General features: G+C 39.7%; 1 protein-coding gene across 2 annotated transcripts in view; it reads left to right on the top strand.

Moving 5' to 3' along the window:
• PATJ (PATJ crumbs cell polarity complex component) overlaps positions 1–19,885 on the top strand; it is a 139,293-nt gene that overhangs the window by 76,353 nt on the left and 43,055 nt on the right. For both annotated transcript variants that reach the window (XM_058809089.1, XM_058809090.1), the window contains exons 26-27: positions 848–1,044; positions 8,694–8,785. In XM_058809089.1, the coding sequence (XP_058665072.1) occupies positions 848–1,044; positions 8,694–8,785 (289 nt within the window). The remainder of the gene's footprint in view (positions 1–847; positions 1,045–8,693; positions 8,786–19,885) is intronic.

Here is a 19,885-nt window from a genome sequence, read left to right on the forward strand (position 1 = left end):
CACAGGGGTGTGCTTTGACTTGCTCTTTCAGATGTGTGGCCCAGCTGAGGGGTGCAGGTGGAGCTTTAAACTGAAATCTGCAGAGGGAAAGCAGACAGGACAGAGCTGCCCTCCCCAGCAGTGGTGATGGATGTTTGTGTGCCAGTGGTGAAAACACACTCAGATTAACCTGTCAGCATCCCCAGCCACGCTGTGTGCTCCCATAAACTTTGTCAATACATCGAGCTCTGTCACAGGAATGCTTGAAATGCAGATGAAAGACAAATAACTACCTTAATATCAGGTGAGGCTGCATTTAAAAATGCAATCACTCATCTTCATTGTCCCTGACATCTGCTCTGCCTAATCAGCCCGTGGAGTTCAGCAGAGCAGTGCTGGGAAGATTCCTGAGTCACCAGGAGGGAGCACAAGGTTTTACCTTGAGATGTGAGCTTGCAGTAATGTCTGAGCCATTAAGGGCTTCACTTTCCCACCATGGTTAATTAACCAGCTCAAACTTTACGAGAGTTTCCTGGATTTGATAGGTTTTGTAAGGTAAAGGTGCCTCTGGAATTTCCTTGTTTACCCTCCTTTCAGAAAAGTTTTGGTTTGGAACCAGGCTGTTGTACAAATAATTAAAAATAGCGTGGGTTTCGTGTGAACAGTATTTGCAGCTGATGCTGCATTTTGCTGTGTGACTGACGCACACAGAGCAAATGGTATTTTAGAGTCTGTGCTGAAAAGACCTCTGTTAAAAACACTTATTTGCTGAGGAGCCATAAATTTCTGGCATATTTGTGCCTGTTGTTGAACATCTGCACGTAACTCACTTCGTGTTCTAACTCCCTTTATGTTTTGGCCTTCCCAGAAAAAATCAGGCAGAGATATGCAGATCTCCCGGGAGAATTGCACATTATTGAGCTGGAGAAAGACAAGAATGGGCTGGGGCTCAGCCTGGCTGGCAACAAGGACCGCTCCAGGATGAGCATCTTCGTGGTGGGGATCAACCCCGACGGCCCCGCGGGACGGGACGGGCGCATGCACATCGGGGATGAGCTCCTGGAGGTAAAAGTTCCCTGGATACACCATGGGGATGAGCTCCTGGAGGTAAAACCCTGCCCTGAATGCAGTTTGGGGATGAAATCCTGGAGGTAAAACCCTTCCCTGGATAGACCATGGGGACGGAGGTAAAACCTTCCCTGGATAGACCTTGAGGATGGAGGTAAAAGCCTTCCCTGGATCACTTGGGGATGGAGGTAAAACCCCTCCCTGGATCACTTGGGGATGGAGGTAAAACCCCTCCCTGGATCACTTGGGGATGGAGGTAAAACCCTTCCCTGGATTACTTGGGGATGGAGGTAAAACTCTTCCATGGATTACTTGGGGATGGAGGTAAAACTCTTCCATGGATTACTTGGGGATGGAGGTAAAACTCTTCCATGGATGCACTTTGGGGATGAGTTTCTGGAAGTAAAACCCTTCCCTGGGTGTGAATTAGGGATGAGCTCCTGGAGGTAAAACCCTGCCCTGAATGCAGTTTGGGGATGAAATCCTGGAGGTAAAACCCTTCCCTGCATCACTTTGGGGATGGAGGTAAAACTCTTCCCTGGATGCACTTTGGGGATGAGTTTCTGGAGGTAAAACCCTTCCCTGGGTGCGAATTAGGGATGAGCTCCTGGAGGTAAAACCTTTCCCTGGATACACCTTAGGGATGGAGGTAAAATTCTTCCCTGGGTGCACTTTGGGGATGGAGGTAAAACTCTTTCCTAGATCACTTTGGGGATGAACTCCTCTAGGTAAAATTCTTCCCTAGATGCAGTTTGGGAATGAACTCCTGGAGGTAAAATCCATCTCCCTGGATGCACTTTGGGGATGGAAGTAAAACTCTTCCATGGATGCACTTTGGGGATAAGCTCATGGAAGTAAAATCCTTCCCTGGATGCACTTTGGGGATCAACTCCTTGAGGTTAAAACTCTTCCCTGGATACACCTCAGGGATGAACTCCTCTAAGTAAAATTCTTCCCTGGATGCACTTTGGGGATGAACTCCTGGAGGTAAAACCCTTCCCTGGATGCACTTTGGGGATGAGCTCCTGGAGGTAAAACTCTTCCCTGGATGCACTTTGGGGATGGAGGTAAAATTCTTCCCTGGATGCACTTTGGGGATGAGCTCCTGGAAATTCTTCCCTGGATGCACTTCGGGGATGAGTTCCTCTAGGTAAAACTCTTCCCTGTATGCAGTCTGGGGATGAAAGTTTATTCCTAGAAGTAAAACCCTTCCCTGGATGCACTTTGGGGATGAGCTCCTGGAGGGAAAACTCTTCCCTGGATGCAGTTTAGGGATGAGCTCCTGGAGGTAATTGTTCCCTTCAGCGTGTGCAGGGAGGGAGAGGCATCTTGAACCTTTAAATAAAGCCTGGAAGTGGAATGAGGTGGCTGAGCAAGGAGCTGTGCTGATTTATGCCAACTGAGAACTTGGCCTTTGGCAGGTAAATGTGTTTGCAGTGAAACAAAAATCACTGGCCTGTGAAAAGCAATGTCTTGTCAGCAAAGTCTGTGCTCTCAGCATGTTCACAAGCTCTGCGTGGGGAGGGGCTGCTGGAAGGCAGGAAGGGGACAGTAAATCAATCCTTGGAGTGCATGTGTGGTTTGCCGGGAAATTCACACTTTTCGTTGAAAAAAAAGCCAAAACCCCCTCAACGTTGCCATATGTGTTTTTACAGATGACAGGGATATTCCCCATCCTGAAAATAAATTTCATGCTGTAATCTGTTTTGATCTGTTGCAACTTTAAATGCTTATTTTCTGTAGTTGTGTCTGGCACGGGTTCACCCACGAGGCAAGAGAGCTCGTTAGCACGTGGAGCATTTTGTCTTCACTTTCTCTCCAGTCTCCTTGCCTCACCTTCAGCCTGCAAACACAGCTTTCCCTTCACTTCATCTGCCTTTTGGGCTCTTGCAAAATGACATTTTGCTGCTGTACCTGCAGAGATTCCCCACGTGGTGATTGCTTCAGTGGTTTATAAAAATCATCCCTCCTCCCTGGGGATCTTGCCCTTGGAGAGGGGAGCAGGGATTTGCTGACCTGCTGCTCGCCGTGGGTGGTGATGCTCTGAACTTCCAGCAGCTCTCTGTGCAATCAGAAAACCACCTATTTTTTCACGTTTCTTGACTTGAGAAAGAGCAGTTTGGCTGCCTGGGGGTACCCTGGGAATAGTCTGAATTGTCCAAGCATTTGTCATTGTCTAACAGTTCTGTAATTAGGGGGTTTCAATACACATACTACAAGATCTTTTTTTTGGCTATAGAAACACCATCATCTGAAGTTGATTTCATTTTAAATGTGAGAAAAGGTATGAAGGTCTGGACCATAATGGAGTAGGGTTGGAAAATTGCTTTCTCCTTCAGAATGATGTTTTTTCTGTCCCTGACACTGAATTCTAATGGTAAAAAAAAGGGAAATCATTAAATTTTGGGTGTGCTGAAAGAACTCGTGGCACTGTTCTCCTCTGCATATCATAGGTAGAGCAAAGGATCTGAAGTTAAATACTTGAAAGAGGCACCATGTGGGATTAATCACAAGGCTGGGTTTTGCATGGATGAGCCACGTTATAAGGAAGCATTTCCCAAAGTGATGATGTTGCCCTCATTCCTCTCCCTGTTAAGCTGGAAACAAAATGTTTTTTTTTTCCCTTCAGTAGAAGGAAAGTGAGATCCTCCATCTCAAAAATGCCCAGATTCAAATAAAAATCCAAGGAGACTTCACTAAGTACCTTGTTTATCCTTGCAATCCAGCTTAAGATGTGCCACCAGTGGGCAGGAGTGCAATTCCTTACAGGAAAGGATAAATTCAAACATCTGCGTTACAAAAGGCTGGGTTGTGCACTGGCCATGTGCACTGAGATTACAAAACTCACATCTGGTTCTCACCTAACTGCATGTTTAAGGTGCATTTGCCTCTGCATCTTTAATTACACCTCAGTCTTCAGTAGTGGAACACCTCAGCAAGAGAAGGGGTTCACATCTTGGGAAGCCCCTGGCATTTCTGGGGTGCTTTGGACAGTCTTGCTCCATTAAAGCAGAGGATGCCCCTGCAGGGTGTGCAGATTATTCCCTGTGGCTTTTGCTGGAGTTCAGGTTAATGGGGTGGCCATTTAGATGGATTGATGTTACCTGATCATTTTCCTTTTGAACTGGGGTTTGATTGGATTCAGTTGGAGGGTGTGGGATCCAGCCAGGCTGCCTCAGCTTCTTATTCATAAAATCTTTCATTGCTGAATTAATGAAATACCAGCTCATTTTAGCTTCTGCAAACAGCAGTAGCCTTGTGGGGGCATGATCCTGGCTTGGTTTCACAAGGAGGGAAATGCAGATCACATCAAAAACCTTCATGTATTTTTATTTTTTACCTCTTCAGTGATGTATTTTGGATGGCTGTGTGGCTGGAGAAAACAGCTTTTTGGGGGAAGAAGATCCTTTCATCCTACTTTTATACATATGGGAAAACCACTTGGGTCAGAATTTTGTCCTTGCAGAGAAAAGTGGTTTTATTTTTACAGGACACAAGTTGTGCTTTTCCATTCTTTTTCCAAGCAGAGGAGCCATCTGTGGTGCTCCTGCCTGGCTCTCGTGCTGGTTTGGTGCAGGTGTCTGCCCTGCTTGGTGTCTTGTTGGGCTGGGCTCAGTGCTGGGGCTGGTGGTGCCCAGCATGGCCCTCAGCAGGGTCACCTGGAGCTGTACCTGTGCCTCGAGTCCTGCTGCTCCCCATCACCATTATTATTATTATTATTATTATTATTATTATTACTACTCCTTCTCCTCCTTCTCCTCCTTCTCCTCCTTCTCCTCCTTCTCCTCCTTCTCCTCCTTCTCCTCCTTCTCCTCCTCCTCCTCCTCCTCCTCCTTCTCCTCCTTCTCCTCCTTCTCCTCCTTCACTGTAGGAGTTTGCCTGTTGTCCATTCTGGACTGTTGCCCAGGTGTCAATTATTACATTTTATTTCTTTATGCCATTTTTGCCACAGCTCAAAGCTAGAGAGCTTTCGTGCTAAATGCATTTTTATTGCTGTTTTATTTTGAGGTGCTTAAATAAATAAAAGTTATGCTGTAATAATACAATAGATACAGCAGTATTTTGCTCAAGTAAATGAGCTCCCCAGCCAAACTCACAGTGCCATTTCTGTTCTGGGGTGTGGGTGATTGGCATTTAATTCTCAGTTTATTTCCTGTGGGATCTCAGTACAGAATCACAGAATGGTTTGGGTTGGGAGGGACATTAAAATTCATCTCAATCCCTGGGCAGGGACCCCTTCCACAATCCCAGGGTGCTCCAAACCCTGTCCAGCCCGGCAGGGATGGAGCTTCTCTGCACAAAGTGCTCCAGTCCTTTGTGGAGGGGGATGCAGGGCCTTTTTTGGTGTGCTCTGTGTGCTTTTTTGGGTTTCGGTGTGCTTTTGGGTTTTTGGTGTGCTTTGTGGGTGTGGGTGGTGATTTCCAGGCTGGCAGCAGGCAGGGCTGGCAGGGGAGGGCACAGGGATCTGTCCCTTCCCAATGTCCTTCCTCCACATCCCCAGGTGGGAGCCACAGGCATCAGCTGCCAGCTCAGAGCAGGATATTTTCTGTCCTTACAGATTTCATGCTCTGTTGATCACTTTAGGTGATGCACATGTTTAAACATGTGCCCAGCAAGGATTTTGGTGAGGGAAATTCACATTCTAATTAGTTTTTCCCTCCAAGCTTTGGGAGCTTGGTGTGCTTTATGGGGTTTCAGTACATAAAATCTGACTGATAAAAAAAAGGCTTTGAAACTTCCCCCATTGTTTCAGAGAGCCTGGTTGTGTCTTGGAATGCTACAATTCCTGTGGTAAGAAGGAACCCAGTGCATTGTACAAAGAAATAATTATTACAGAAAGCTAAGCCAGTATTTTTACTAGCTTTGGGGTATCATTTAACTTGATTTTCATAAAAATCAGATGATACTAATTTTATGGATTTCCATTACTGCCACGTAGTAAAAACAGTGTGGGTTGGTTAGTTGGTTTTTTGGTTTTTTTTAAATATCCATATCTAATGTTTCTCTTCTGCAAATTAAAGTCTGAGAAGCAAACAATCCTGGAGATCTTTCCCTCTGAACCCCAGAGCTCGGATTTCAGTGGGTTTGTACTTTCTGCTACTTCAGTGCATGAAACTGTAAACCAAAACTTCTGTAGGTGAAGGCAGCAGTACATTTGGGATCTGTGATTAAATCTGCCACAAAGCAATGTGGGATCACTGAACTTGGGGGCTGACCTGACCTCATACCTGCAGCAAGTTTTTATCTCTCTCTGAGCTCTGCTGACTTTCCAAGGAGTTATGGAAAGAGGCATTTCCATGAGAAGAGTTGGGGTTGATTTAGATCAGTTTATTTCTTTTGCTTAGCCCAGGCTTTGCTTTTCTTTTCTAATCTCTAATGCAAAAAGTAAAGCACAGATTTGTAGGTTTTGACTCCCAGAGCAGTATTTGGTTAATCTGACATGTTACTTTACTCAATTTGAAATATTTAAAGTGATGTTTCTTCTGAAATCCTAGATGCTCTCTGTTTTGTTTTATTTAAGTAGGCTTTGGTGTTTTGCTCATCACTGTGGTATCTGCAGCTAACAGAGCATTAATTTATTTTGCAAAAGAAAGTGTACCTCAAAAAAAAAATTAATACTGGGCATAATAACTCTGTAGGACAGTCCAAAACCTTGTGGAGATATATTGCTTTGATTATGCTTTCATTTTGGAGTAATTAAATAATTATAACTTAGAGACCCAGCTCACAGCTAATTAAATTTTAGACTATTTGATACATGTAGTGAGTAGGATTAATTTAGCCAGAGTAAAGCCTATAAATTTTAATCTAAGAAGTCTGCTGTTTAGGAAAATTGATGGTAATTTAACTAAATCCAAACAATTTGTAAAGCATACAGTATTCCCAGTGAACAATTTATTCTCAAACTTAGAAAAATTAAGTCAACAAACTCACTGAAAATTTCAAGTTGAGCTTGAAGGCAGAATGCAGCTGAGCATTCATCCATTTTTGCCACTGGATATTTAAATTGATGGTTGATTAATGAAGCATGGCCCAGGATGTTGCTTCTCACCCTGCCTTTTCCATGGCAGCTGCAGACAGAACCATATTAACTCTTTGAGAATGGTGATGTTATTTCCTTTTAGATCTTGCTTTTGTACAATAAAAGGCTTGGTAAGTGAAAGTTCTGCACTTCAATCCCAGTCAGTAAGCAATTGTTAGGGGGATTATTCTTGTCCTTGCATTGTCCTTATTTAACTGATGAACTTGCATCATGTTTTGACTCACTGAACATAAGATTTGTGAATATTCCTAATGTGTCTGACTAGCCCATATCACACCAGGCTGGAAGACTTGGCCTGTTACTTCTTGTTTGATTGAAAAAAAAAAAAAAAAAAAAAAAGAAATCCTTCTAAGATCACAAACCCAGGATCCAATACAAACATCTGCAGTAACAAAAATTCCTCCTGTAATCACCACCGAATTGTTCCTGGGCTCTGTGTTCCTTATTGTTTTAAGCAGCATTGGTGTATCAAATGTGAATGTAAATATTATGTTGTAAATTTAGAGTGGGAGGAAAAACCTGCAGCATTGAAGCACAGGAGTGTTTAGGTTGGAAAAGTCCTTTAGGACACAGAGTGCAGCCATGCCCCAGCACTGCCAAGGCCACCACTGCCCCAATGTCCCCAAGTGCCACATCCACAGGGATGTTAAACCCCTCCAGGCATGGGGACTGCCTTGGGCTGGACAACTCTTTCCATGAAGAAATTTTCCCAAATATTCAGTCTAAACTTTCCTTGGCACAGCTTGAGGCTGTTGCCCCTTCTCCTGTTGTTTGTTATTTGGGAGCAGAGCCTGACCCCCCCCGGGCTGTGCCCTCCTGGCAGGAGCTGTGCAGAGCCACAAGGTCCATCCTGAGCCTCCTTTGCTGCAGGCTGAGCCCCTGCCCAGCTCCATTCCCTTCCCTGGACCTGCTCCATCCCCTCCATGTCCTTCTTTCTCTGACTGGGGACCCCAGAACTGGCCCTGGGGCTGGGGGTTGGTCATAGGGCTTGTCACTGCCCTGCTGCTGTGGCCACAGCACTGGTCACCAGGACAGGTGCCCTGGCCCTGCTGCCCACCTGGGGGATGTCCTGGCCCGCTGCATTTCCCATTTCCCTGTGCCCAGAGCAGGGCTTGCTGCTGCTGTGCTCAGGTGTGGATCCATCCCAGCAAAAGGGATGCAGCATCACGTCCTTAAATTGTCCTTCATCCCCCTGACTCCCACTCCTCCTCCTTCAGCAGAGCTGAGGAGTCAGCACAGTCTTAGCAGCCAGTTCTCCTCAATGGCCAGAGCCTGCAGGCAAAGTCTCAACATCTAAACATCTGTGCTGTTGTCACATCCGTATGATTCTCGTCAGATCAAGTTGCTTTCCAAAAATCTGGGAATAATCCTTGAAGCCCATTCAAGGGATCTGTGGGGGGAAAAAAAAATCTCTCATTTGTGGTTTACTAATAACAGTAAATCAGCTCTGCATTGGTTCCTGTTTTATATAGATCAATATTTGGAGACCACATTTTCTTTGAGTCTTATCTCCTTATCCCACAGTAAACTTGGAAGTCTCAGTGGTATAAATTAGAACAAGGTGTACTCCTCCACTTACATGAAAATCATTTTCTTTTAACAGATAAACAATCAGATATTGTATGGAAGAAGCCACCAGAATGCTTCTGCAATCATTAAAACTGCCCCATCCAAGGTCAAGCTGGTTTTCATACGGTAAGAACCTTTCTCATCAAAACATTTGCTGCACTGTAGCCTATGCCATGACATATTTACATATTTAGCCTGCTTTGCACATGCTGAACTTCCCCAGTTCTCTTTGAAACTGAATAAACCTTTTCCCTGACTGTTCTTCTTGGAACAGTTCAAGAGTTCTCCATAATAATGTAAAAAAAAAAAAAAAAAAAAAAAAAAAAAAAAGAAAATACCTAATGGAAATGAATGCTTATTTTAGGGGTGTCTGCTGAAAACTTGAGCTGTTCCTCTTGGGCTTGGGAGCTGCTTCTCCCACAGCTTCCTGAAGTGCTTTGGGATGGGTTGGAGAGGGCAGCTTGTTCATCCAGCCAGGAGGGAGTGGTGATGGTGCAGAGGCTTGGGATTGCTGGAGAGGAGCAGGGATGGAGCACAAGGAGCAGGAGCTGGCTGAAGGACACCTTTGTGTGGGCATCAAAAGAGGATTTGGGAAGTGAGCAAGGGCTTGTTTGTACAGAGGGGAAGGCTGGCTTTGCCAAGGAGAGCTGGGATGGATTGTGTGGGAGGGAATATGCTAAAACACCCTTTCATCTGCATAAAAATTACATGTGGGCATTTTTCTTTCGCTCCGAGCATGAAAATTTTTCCTCTTTGTACATGAATTAAAGACACCTGCGTGCATTCCCTCAGTAGTTCAGGAAGTGTTGCTCTCCTGACCCTGGGCAGGAGGTCTGGGAAAAAGCTGCCTCTTTCCCAGGACTCAAACATGCTCCAACAGGCTGGAATTTCACAGATGTGCATTTATGAATAAATCCCAGCTGTGACTTTTGCTGGGCACTTCACCCCCGTGCCATTTTATAAGGTGCTCTTCCCACCAACACTTACATCATCCTTGCTATTGTTTTACATTCCTGGCTCATCCACGGGCTCCCTGTGAACAATGTCATAATCTGTGGCTGAATGCATATAAATGTGTACATTTACTGCCACGGCTCTGCCTGCTGCAGCGTGCCCAGGAGTGATGGAGGAGCAGCATTAGCACTGTGAGCAATGAGTTGCTATCCTTGGCAGCTCTGAGGATCTGGAGGAGATTAATGCTCCTGCCTGCAGCTCCTGTGTTACTTTCCCCAGCCACTGAGAATTCAACATCACGTCCCACGGCTCACTCACCATTATTTAATTGCCTGTGGAAAATGTGGAGGTTCCAGAGGCAAAACCCCCACTTGTGGGAGCCCAAGCCAAGAATGGGGCTCCTTCCCTGGTGCTCCAAGCAGAACTCCAGGGAATGGGCCCTGGCAGAGCCACTTCCATGGGCTGAAGGTCCTTGGTGCGTTGTTTGGGTCCTTGCATTGTCTTTTGGATCCTTGGTTTCTCTTTTGGGTCCTTGGTTTGTCTTCTGGATCCTTGGTTTGTCCTTTGGATCCTTGGTTTGTCCTTTGGATCCTTGGTTTGTCTTCTGGATCCTTGCTGTGTCTTTTGGATCCTTGGTTTGTCTTTTGGATCCTTGTGTCTTTCGGATCCTTGGTTTGTCTTTTGGATCCTTGGTTTGTCTTTTGGATCCTTGGTTTGTCTTTTAGATCCTTGGTTTTTCTTTTGGATCCTTGGTTTATCTTCTGGATCCTTGGTTTGTCTTTTGGATCCTTGTTGTGTCTTTTGGATCCTTGGTTTGTCTTTTGGATCCTTGGTTTATCTTATGGATCCTTGGTGTGTCTTTTGGGTCCTTGGTTTGTCTTTTGGGTCCTTGGTTTGTCTTTTATGTCCGTGGTGTGTCTTCTGCCCTTTGAGACACAAAGGCCATGTAGATTCTTACCTAAAATTCTCCTTTTCTAATTGTTATCTTCAAGGCAAAAATTCATCTCAAATATTCAAGACACTAGAAATATATACTGGAAATACCATTGGGTGATTCTTGTTTCCATCTCAGAGATTTAAAAAAAATAAAAATTATCCTTTTAAATGCTGCTGCTGAGGATGTAAACTTCCATCTTCCCAAGAGCACAACTCTTGGCCTTACCCTGAGAGCTGCTGGGTTTGTGTGCTCAGCCCAGGAGAAGCAATAAAAGGGAATTCTCACACTGAGAGGATGTTCTCAGCACCTGGAGCACTACCCCAAACATGGGGAGAAAACCAATGTTTCTTGTTTTTTATGTGTGCTCGAGTTCTAGCAAAGACAAATTAGATTGTCTCTGTTAAATGTGGATTTCAAGGACAAATAAGAATGATTTGCTTTTCTCACGATGTTCCATGAGCCCAGTGTGTCTTGGTGCTTCCCATTCCTCCAGCTCAGACCACAAACCCAGTGGATGGTGCTGAGTGAAAACATGAGCTGTGGCCTTTCTGTGCCTCTGGATGTGTTTTGGCTGTGTTACACAGCAAAATGACACAGACTGCAGGAACTCTGAGAGAAATTAATTTGGTCTTCATGTTCATCCAAATACAAATATCCTCATTTCACCAGTGAAAAACCTGAGGAGATTATAATTTTGCAGAAACGCATCAATCCACAGCCTGAAAAGGTCCTGCCTGAGCTGATTCAGGGCATAAAAGGCAAGCTGTTGGAATTTTTGGGCTGTTCCAGTGCCCTCTCTGATACCCTGAGGCCTTTTTTCCCTGGGATGCAGGATGCTGAGTGATAAGCAGTCTGCTTTCCCCTTGGAAGCAGGAAACAGCATCCAGGTTTTCCTATTCCTGCTGTTTTGGTTCATGTGCAGGGCAGGGGGATGTTTCCATAAACTCCTTAATCAGTTGTGAAAGAAGCCCAGAAATTCCTGGGCACAGAAAAGCCTTTCTGGGAGAGCTGTAATAACTATCATTAAATAACTTCAGAGAATCACAGAATGGTTTGGCTTGGAAGGAACCTTCATGATTATCCAGCTCCAGCCCCAGATTTATTTCTTTTTCTAGACAAAGATAAAGGATAAAAGGTATCCTCAGCCTTTTGGACTTTTTGCTGAAATCCTGACTTACCACCACGTGTGCTATAAAAGTCTGTTCACACTTTTTTTACACCCAGGTAGTGTTACAATTGCATTCCCACCCTTTCCTGGAATTTTTTGCTGATGAGACACAGCTCAGTAGCTGCTGTGAGAACCACAGACACCCCCTTATGTCTGAAGGCTTCTCACTCTGCTTCATGAGCATCTTTTCCTCAATTAAGTTGACGATGATTATTTAAAACAGTTGATTTTGGCCAGAATCCAGATTATAAGTCTTAACACAGCCCTGTTTCCCAGTGGTCTCATTAATTGCTTGAGCTTCTAAGAGCATCTAAAGGATTTGCAGTTAGAGTTTTTTAGGGACAATAAGGGATGTCATGTCTTTGTGGCCTTTTGAAATTCTTGCTCTGATTCTCCAACAGGAATTAGGTAATAATAATTACCTAATTATTAATAATTTATTATTATAAAGTAATAAAATTATTTATTTTATTACTTATTTTATTATTTATTTTATTATATTATTTATTATTTATTATTTATACTTTTATATAATTTTATTTTTATTATTATTTTAATTTTTATTTATCTTTATATTAAATAAAATAATTCCCTAATTATTAAGTAATTTTTATTATAAAGTAATAAAATTATTTATTTTATTATTTATTTTATTTATTGATTTTATTTTTATTTATTTATTATGTAATTATTTTATTAAATAATTAAGTAGTTTATTGTTATAAAGTAATAAAAAGAGGGACTTGCTTCTTTTTGGAGTGTCTGTGCCCCAGTTCCCAAAATAAGAAGTGTTTCTACCCATTGTGGGTTTTGCTCATGTGTTGTAAGTCCATCCCTGTAGCATGCATAATGAAACAATATAATTAAATTTTACATCTGGACTAGGAAATCCAGTTTATATCAGAGTGCTCTTTTACAGTGAGAATTTTATGATTCAGGAAATTCAGTGTTTTTTTTCCATGCTCAATTAACTGCCTTTAATCTGGTTTGGTGCTTCAGTGCTGGTATAATAAGCAGCTCAAATATAGCCGAGTGCTTGAGTCAAAGAGAATTCCACTGATTTCAAACCATCCTCCCATTGTGCTCAGTCCTGTGAGTCACTCCTTGCTCTACCTTTATCCCTTAAAAGAAAATTGCCTTTTGCAGTGATGAGCCGTGAGAAATGCTTCAACAGTGAGGGATTTTCCTAATTTAAATTCCATCTGTCGTCTGTCCTGAGCCCTCCCACACTGCAGCCCCTGCTCTGATATTGCTGCTTCCTGCTGGTGGCATTGTGAAGCCCACAAATCTGTCACCCAAGCCCTCCTTCCATTTCCAGGTGCAATCTCCTCTTATTTATGGTGTTATTTATGTGCAGAGAGAGATCCCACTGCTCCAAGGACTGGGGAGTGTCTGGGCTGTTCAACACTCCCCACTGCTGCGACTTTGACTCTTCCTTCACAGCCTCTAGAAGTGACTTCTTATGTTCAGTGCCACTCTCAAACACTGCCATGCTTTAGAAATTATTAGAAATTATTTCTATAATAGTTAGGAAAATATTAGAAATTATTTCTGTAATAAATAGGAAAAATATTAGAAATTATTCCTATAATAATTAGAAAATTATTAGAAAATATTCCTATAATTACTAGGAAAAATATTAGAAATTATTTCTATAATAATTAGAAAATTAATTGAAATTATTTCTATAATAATTAGAAAATTATTAGAAAATGTTTCTATAATAATTAGAAATAATTAGAATTAGAAATGATTTTTACGTTTGTTCAAACCTACATAAACCCCACTGCTGTGACTTTGACTCTTCTTTCACAGCCTCTAGAAGTGACTTCTTATGTTTAGTGCCACTCTCAAACACTGCCATGCTTTAGAAATTATTAGAAATTATTTCTATAATAGTTAGGAAAATATTAGAAATTATTTCTGTAATAAATAGGAAAAATATTAGAAATTATTCCTATAATAATTAGAAAATTATTAGAAAATATTCCTATAATTACTAGGAAAAATATTAGAAATTATTTCTATAATAATTAGAAAATTAATTGAAATTATTTCTATAATAATTAGAAAATTATTAGAAAATGTTTCTATAATAATTAGAAATAATTAGAATTAGAAATGATTTTTACGTTTGTTCAAACCTACATAAACCCCACTGCTGTGACTTTGACTCTTCTTTCACATCCTCTAGAAGTGACTTCTTATGTTTAGTGCCACTCTCAAACACTGCCATGCTTTAGAAATTATTAGAAATTATTTCTATAATAGTTAGGAAAATATTAGAAATTATTTCTGTAATAAATAGGAAAAATATTAGAAATTATTCCTATAATAATTAGAAAATTATTAGAAAATATTCCTATAATTACTAGGAAAAATATTAGAAATTATTTCTATAATAATTAGAAAATTAATTGAAATTATTTCTATAATAATTAGAAAATTATTAGAAAATGTTTCTATAATAATTAGAAATAATTAGAATTAGAAATTATTTTTACGTTTGTTCAAACCTACATAAACCCCACTGCTGTGACTTTGACTCTTCTTTCACATCCTCTAGAAGTGACTTCTTATGTTCAGTGCCACTCTCAAACACTGCCATGCTTTAGAAATTATTAGAAATTATTTCTATAATAGTTAGGAAAATATTAGAAATTATTTCTGTAATAAATAGGAAAAATATTAGAAATTATTCCTATAATAATTAGAAAATTATTAGAAAATATTCCTATAATTACTAGGAAAAATATTAGAAATTATTTCTATAATAATTAGAAAATTAATTGAAATTATTTCTATAATAATTTGAAAATTATTAGAAAATGTTTCTATAATAATTAGAAATAATTAGAATTAGAAATTATTTTTACGTTTGTTCAAACCTACATAAACCCCACTGCTGTGACTTTGACTCTTCTTTCACATCCTCTAGAAGTGACTTCTTATGTTTAGTGCCACTCTCAAACACTGCCATGCTTTAGAAATTATTAGAAATTATTTCTCTAATAATTAGGAAAATTATTAGAAATAATTTCTATTATAATTAGAAAATTATTAGAAATTATTTATATAGTAATTAGGAAATATTAGAAAATATTTCTATAATAACAAGGAAAATATTATAAATTATTTCTATAATAATTAGAGGATTATTAGAAAATGTTTCTATAATAATTATAAATAATTAGAATTAGAAATTATTTTTACATTTGTTCAAACCTACATAAACCCCACTGCTGTGACTTTGACTCTTCTTTCAGAGCCTCTAGAAGTGACTTCTAATGTTTAGTGCCACTCTCAAACACTGCCATGCTTTAGAAATTATTAGAAATTATTTCTCTAATAATTAGGATATTATTAGAAATAATTTTTATTATAATTAGAAAATTATTAGTAATTATTTCTATAATAATTGGGAAATTATTAGGAATTATTTCTATAATAATTAGAAAATTGTTTCTATAATAATTAGAAATAATTAGAATCAGAAATTATTTTTACGTTTGTTCAAACCTACATAATTGTCCGTATTTTAAGGGCATAAACTCCTGTTTTTACTTGCTTTGATTGCCGAGCTTCTTTCATGTGGGAAAGTTGAAACCTAAGCCCTTGCCAGGCCCTGCGTGTGTGCAAGTTTGAACCTTTCCTGTTTGCTCCAGAGCCGTTTCCTCCTCTCCGTCATACACGTGTGGGAACAGGCTCAGGAATGGCTCAGGAAGTTCAGGGATTTGGGCTCCTCCAAAACCTCTGATGAGCTAAGGTGCCGTTTATAAGAGCGTTTTTTGTTCATTCAAAGCACCCCTGTGCCCGTGGCTCCCGTGAGCTGGGGTGGAAGAGAGGAGGAGCGGGACAAGGCTCCTCTTGCTGCTGTGGGAGAGGTTGTTCAGGAGGATGTGCAAAGGAGGAGAAACCCAGTCAGGGTGCAGCTCTCCTGCAGCTCCTCTCTTCCAAAGGGGCTGCCAGAGGGAGCGCAAAGATGAGAAAACACAAGGTCTAGATTTCTGTTTTATTTTTATTTTATTTTAGCAAGCAGGATGTGGACAATATGAGCTGCTGACAATCTGCAAGACTTTATGCCCTGGTATCGCCTTGCAGAGGGAACATTTATTCCCTTGTTCTACATTTGTTTACACTATTATTGCATTTATTGACACTATTATTTGCATATACATTTAAAAGCTTTCAACAATGTGCAAGACTTTATATCTTGGTGTCACCTTGCAGACAAAACATTTATTCCCTTGTTCTACATTTATTTACAGTATTATTTACATATGCATTTATAAACTTTCAATAATCTGCCATTCTTTATGTCCTGGTGTCACTTTGCAGAGGAAACATTGATTCCCTTGTTCTACATTTACACTATTACATTTTATACCATTATTGCATTTATTTACACTATTATTTGCATATACATTTGTAAGCTTTCAATAATCTGCAAGACTTTATACCCTGGTGTCATCTTGCAGAGGAAACATTTATTCCCTTGTTCTACATTTATTTTCACTATTTTTGCATTTATTTACACTATTATTTACATATACATTTATAAGCTTTCAATAATCCACCATTCTTTATGTCCTGGTGTCACTTTGCAGAGGAAACATTGATTCCCTTGTTCTACATTTACACTATTACATTTTATACCATTATTGCATTTATTTACACTATTATTTGCATATACATTTGTAAGCTTTCAATAATCTGCAAGACTTTATACCCTGGTGTCATCTTGCAGAGGAAACATTTATTCCCTTGTTCTACATTTATTTTCACTATTTTTGCATTTATTTACACTATTATTTACATATGCATTTATAAACTTTCAATAATCCGCCATTCTTTATGTCCTGGTGTCACTTTGCAGAGGAAACATTGATTCCCTTGTTCTACATTTACACTATTACATTTTATACCATTATTGCATTTATTTACACTATTATTTGCATATACATTTGTAAGCTTTCAATAATCTGCAAGACTTTATACCCTGGTGTCATCTTGCAGAGGAAACATTGATTCCCTTGTTCTACATTTATTTTCACTATTTTTGCATTTATTTACACTATTATTTACATATACATTTATAAGCTTTCAATAATCCGCCATTCTTTATGTCCTGGTGTCACTTTGCAGAGGAAACATTGATTCCCTTGTTCTACATTTATTTACACTATTACTGCATTTATTTACACTATTATTTGCATATACATTTATAAACTTTCAATAATATGCAAAACTTTATGTCCTGATGTCACCTTGCTGAGGAAACATTTATTCCCTTATTCTACATTTATTTACACTATTATTGCATTTATTTACACTATTATTTACATATACATTTAAAAGCTTTCAACAATGTGCAAGACTATGTCCTGGTGTCACCTTACGGAAGAAACATTTATTCCCCTGTTCTACATTTATTTTCACTATTATTGCATTTATTTACACTCTTATTTGCACATACATTTATAAAGTTTCGATAATCTGCAAGACTTTATTACTTTGTCACTTTGCAGAGGAAACATTTATTCACTTGTTCTGCATTTAGACTATTACATTTTACAGTATTATTCCATTTACTTACGCTATTATTTACATGTACATTTAAAAGCTTTCAGCAGTCTGCAAGACTTTATGTCCTGGTGTCACCTTGCTAAGGAAACCTTTATTCCCTTGTTCTTCATTTATTTTCACTATTTTTGCATTTATTTACACTGTTATTTGCATATACATTTATAAACTTTCAATAATCTGCAAGACTTTATGTCCTGGTGTCACCTTGCAGAGGAAACATTGACTCCCTTGTTCTACATTTATTTTCACTATTAGTGCATTTTTTACACTGTTATTTACATACACATTTTCAGCACCCAACTTCAGCTTCCCTTCATTCCTTCCTGCACCTTCCTGGGTGCTCCCTTTGGATTTATCTTTGCCTGTGGCTCTCTTCATGTTTCTTTTGTACCCAGTTTTTGTGGTATTTAAGTCAGTAACAATTCTATTTGCCTTGGCTTAAGCTGCAAAGGTGCAGATGGAGCAGAACATCGGGAGTTTTACTTTTTTGATCTACCAAGACAGGATGGGGAATGTCCAGGCGCCCTGTTTAGACTGGAAAGAAGTAAAATGTAGTAAGGAATGAAACCTTTATCTTGAGTGTGAAGGTTTGGACACCTTAAACCCCGAGCAGGATTTTGCAGCAGCAACTGGGAGCAGCTTTTTTGGAGGTGGTTCTGGAGCAACCATTGGCAAATATGTGGAATGCTCATCTGCAGTCGCTGTAATTTGAATGTGATGTTCAGACTTCTGAGATGTCTGCCCCTGCATCAAAAGAAAACGATTGCTCCTTTTAGTCGTAAATAAATTCACTTTTTAGTTGAGGACACTTGTGGAAGTGGGGAGCAGAAACAGCGATTTCTTATTAGATCTGTCACTTTAAAATATATTCCCACTTTGATTCTGCTTTGAAGCATTCTCCTTTGAAGCAGCATTAAAGTATTTAAATATGTACGAGTCCTAGCAGGGGGAGATTACAAGTTGTGACACTGTGTAACCTTGGGGGTTTTTATATTTTTGCTTTTTGTTTTCCCAGGGATATTAACATAAGTGTTGTTTTATTGCTTGGAATAAAAATGGCCATCCACTTAAAGCTGCATAAAGATACTTTTTCCCCACTGGTGGAAAAAAATACAAAGGTGTTTGTGTATGAAGTGAAAACTAGTTTGGATAATTAATTTTACCCCAGTTTGTCATGAAGATTGTGTTTAGCAATTTTTAGGGTACTTCTTATAAAATATACAAAAATATATATAATGTAATTATATAGATATAAAATATTATATATATAATAACATTATATATATATATAACATATATATAATAATTTTTACTTATTTATTTATATTAAATATATAAATAAATATGTAAATATATATATAAATATATTTATTTACTTATTTATATTTTAAATGTATAATATATACAATATATATTATATAGTATATTTATTCTTTATATATCTATTTTTCTTAATTTATATAATTTTCTATAATTATATTTTTTCTATTTATATTTTAATATATAATTTAATATATTTTTATATATATTCTTTTTATTTATATATCTATATCTGTATATCTTTATTTCCATGTTTGCTCCTAATTGCATAGCATGGATGCTGCATTGTGAGCTGCAGAGTGGGGTTGGTTTTCATGCTGATTGTACTTCACATAAACTATTGTCAGGAAAAGCTCTGCAGTCAAGGCAAAATCACAAAATCACCGGGTGATTTACTCCTGTGGGTTAGAAAAGCACCAAGCGTAAGGAGATTGATGTCTCACCAAGATAAGAGCAGGGAAAACATCCTTGCCCAATGTGCCCTGTGGGTGAGATGCGCTTGGGAGTTGTGAAATGCTGATGGAATCCAGGGCTGGGTGCCCGTGCTGGTGCCTCTCCCAGGCTGGGCTCTCCCTCCTGCAGGGCTCTGAGAGCAGAGCCTGCAGCCAGGACAGCTCTGGGAGCACCCAGCCAGCTCCTCTGGATGCTGTGGCTGTCAGCTTGCAGATAAGGGAATGAATTCCCCAGCCTTTGCCTGCAGGATTTATCATTTCATATGCCTGTGACTCCCATTTGCTGCTGTGCTCAGAGCTGTTGAATCACAGAGTTATTTCTCAGGGATCAGAACATGCTAGCTCCATGTCTTTTAAACCTTCAGGGGGGAAATGAGACTTTTTTTCCTCCAGGCGCTTCCATAAAATGTGTTTAAAACACATAATAGTCTAATAGTTTATTGCAAAATTAAAGAGGAAAAGATTCTGCTCGTGTCACAGTAACATGGAGTGTAGTAGAGAGAAAATCAAACCTGGAAGAGCCAAGAGAAGTCACTTCCCTTCATCTAAGAGCTGTACCTGTGGAGCAGCAGCATCAGAGATTCCTCTTGCAAAAAGGCTGGAGAAGGGACTTTGTGAAAAGGCACAAAGTGAGAGGACAGGGGGGAATGGCTGTAACCTGCCTGGGGTAGATTTTGGCTGGATTTTGGGAAGAAATTCCTCCCTGTGAGTGTGGGCAGGCCCTGGCATAGATACCCAGAGCAGCTGTGGCTGCCCCTGGATCCCTGGCAGTGCCCAAGGCCAGGCTGGAGCCCCCTGGGACAGTGGAA

Source organism: Ammospiza caudacuta, chromosome 7 (assembly GCF_027887145.1).
Source record: "Ammospiza caudacuta isolate bAmmCau1 chromosome 7, bAmmCau1.pri, whole genome shotgun sequence".
Taxonomy (NCBI): Eukaryota; Metazoa; Chordata; class Aves; order Passeriformes; family Passerellidae; genus Ammospiza; species Ammospiza caudacuta.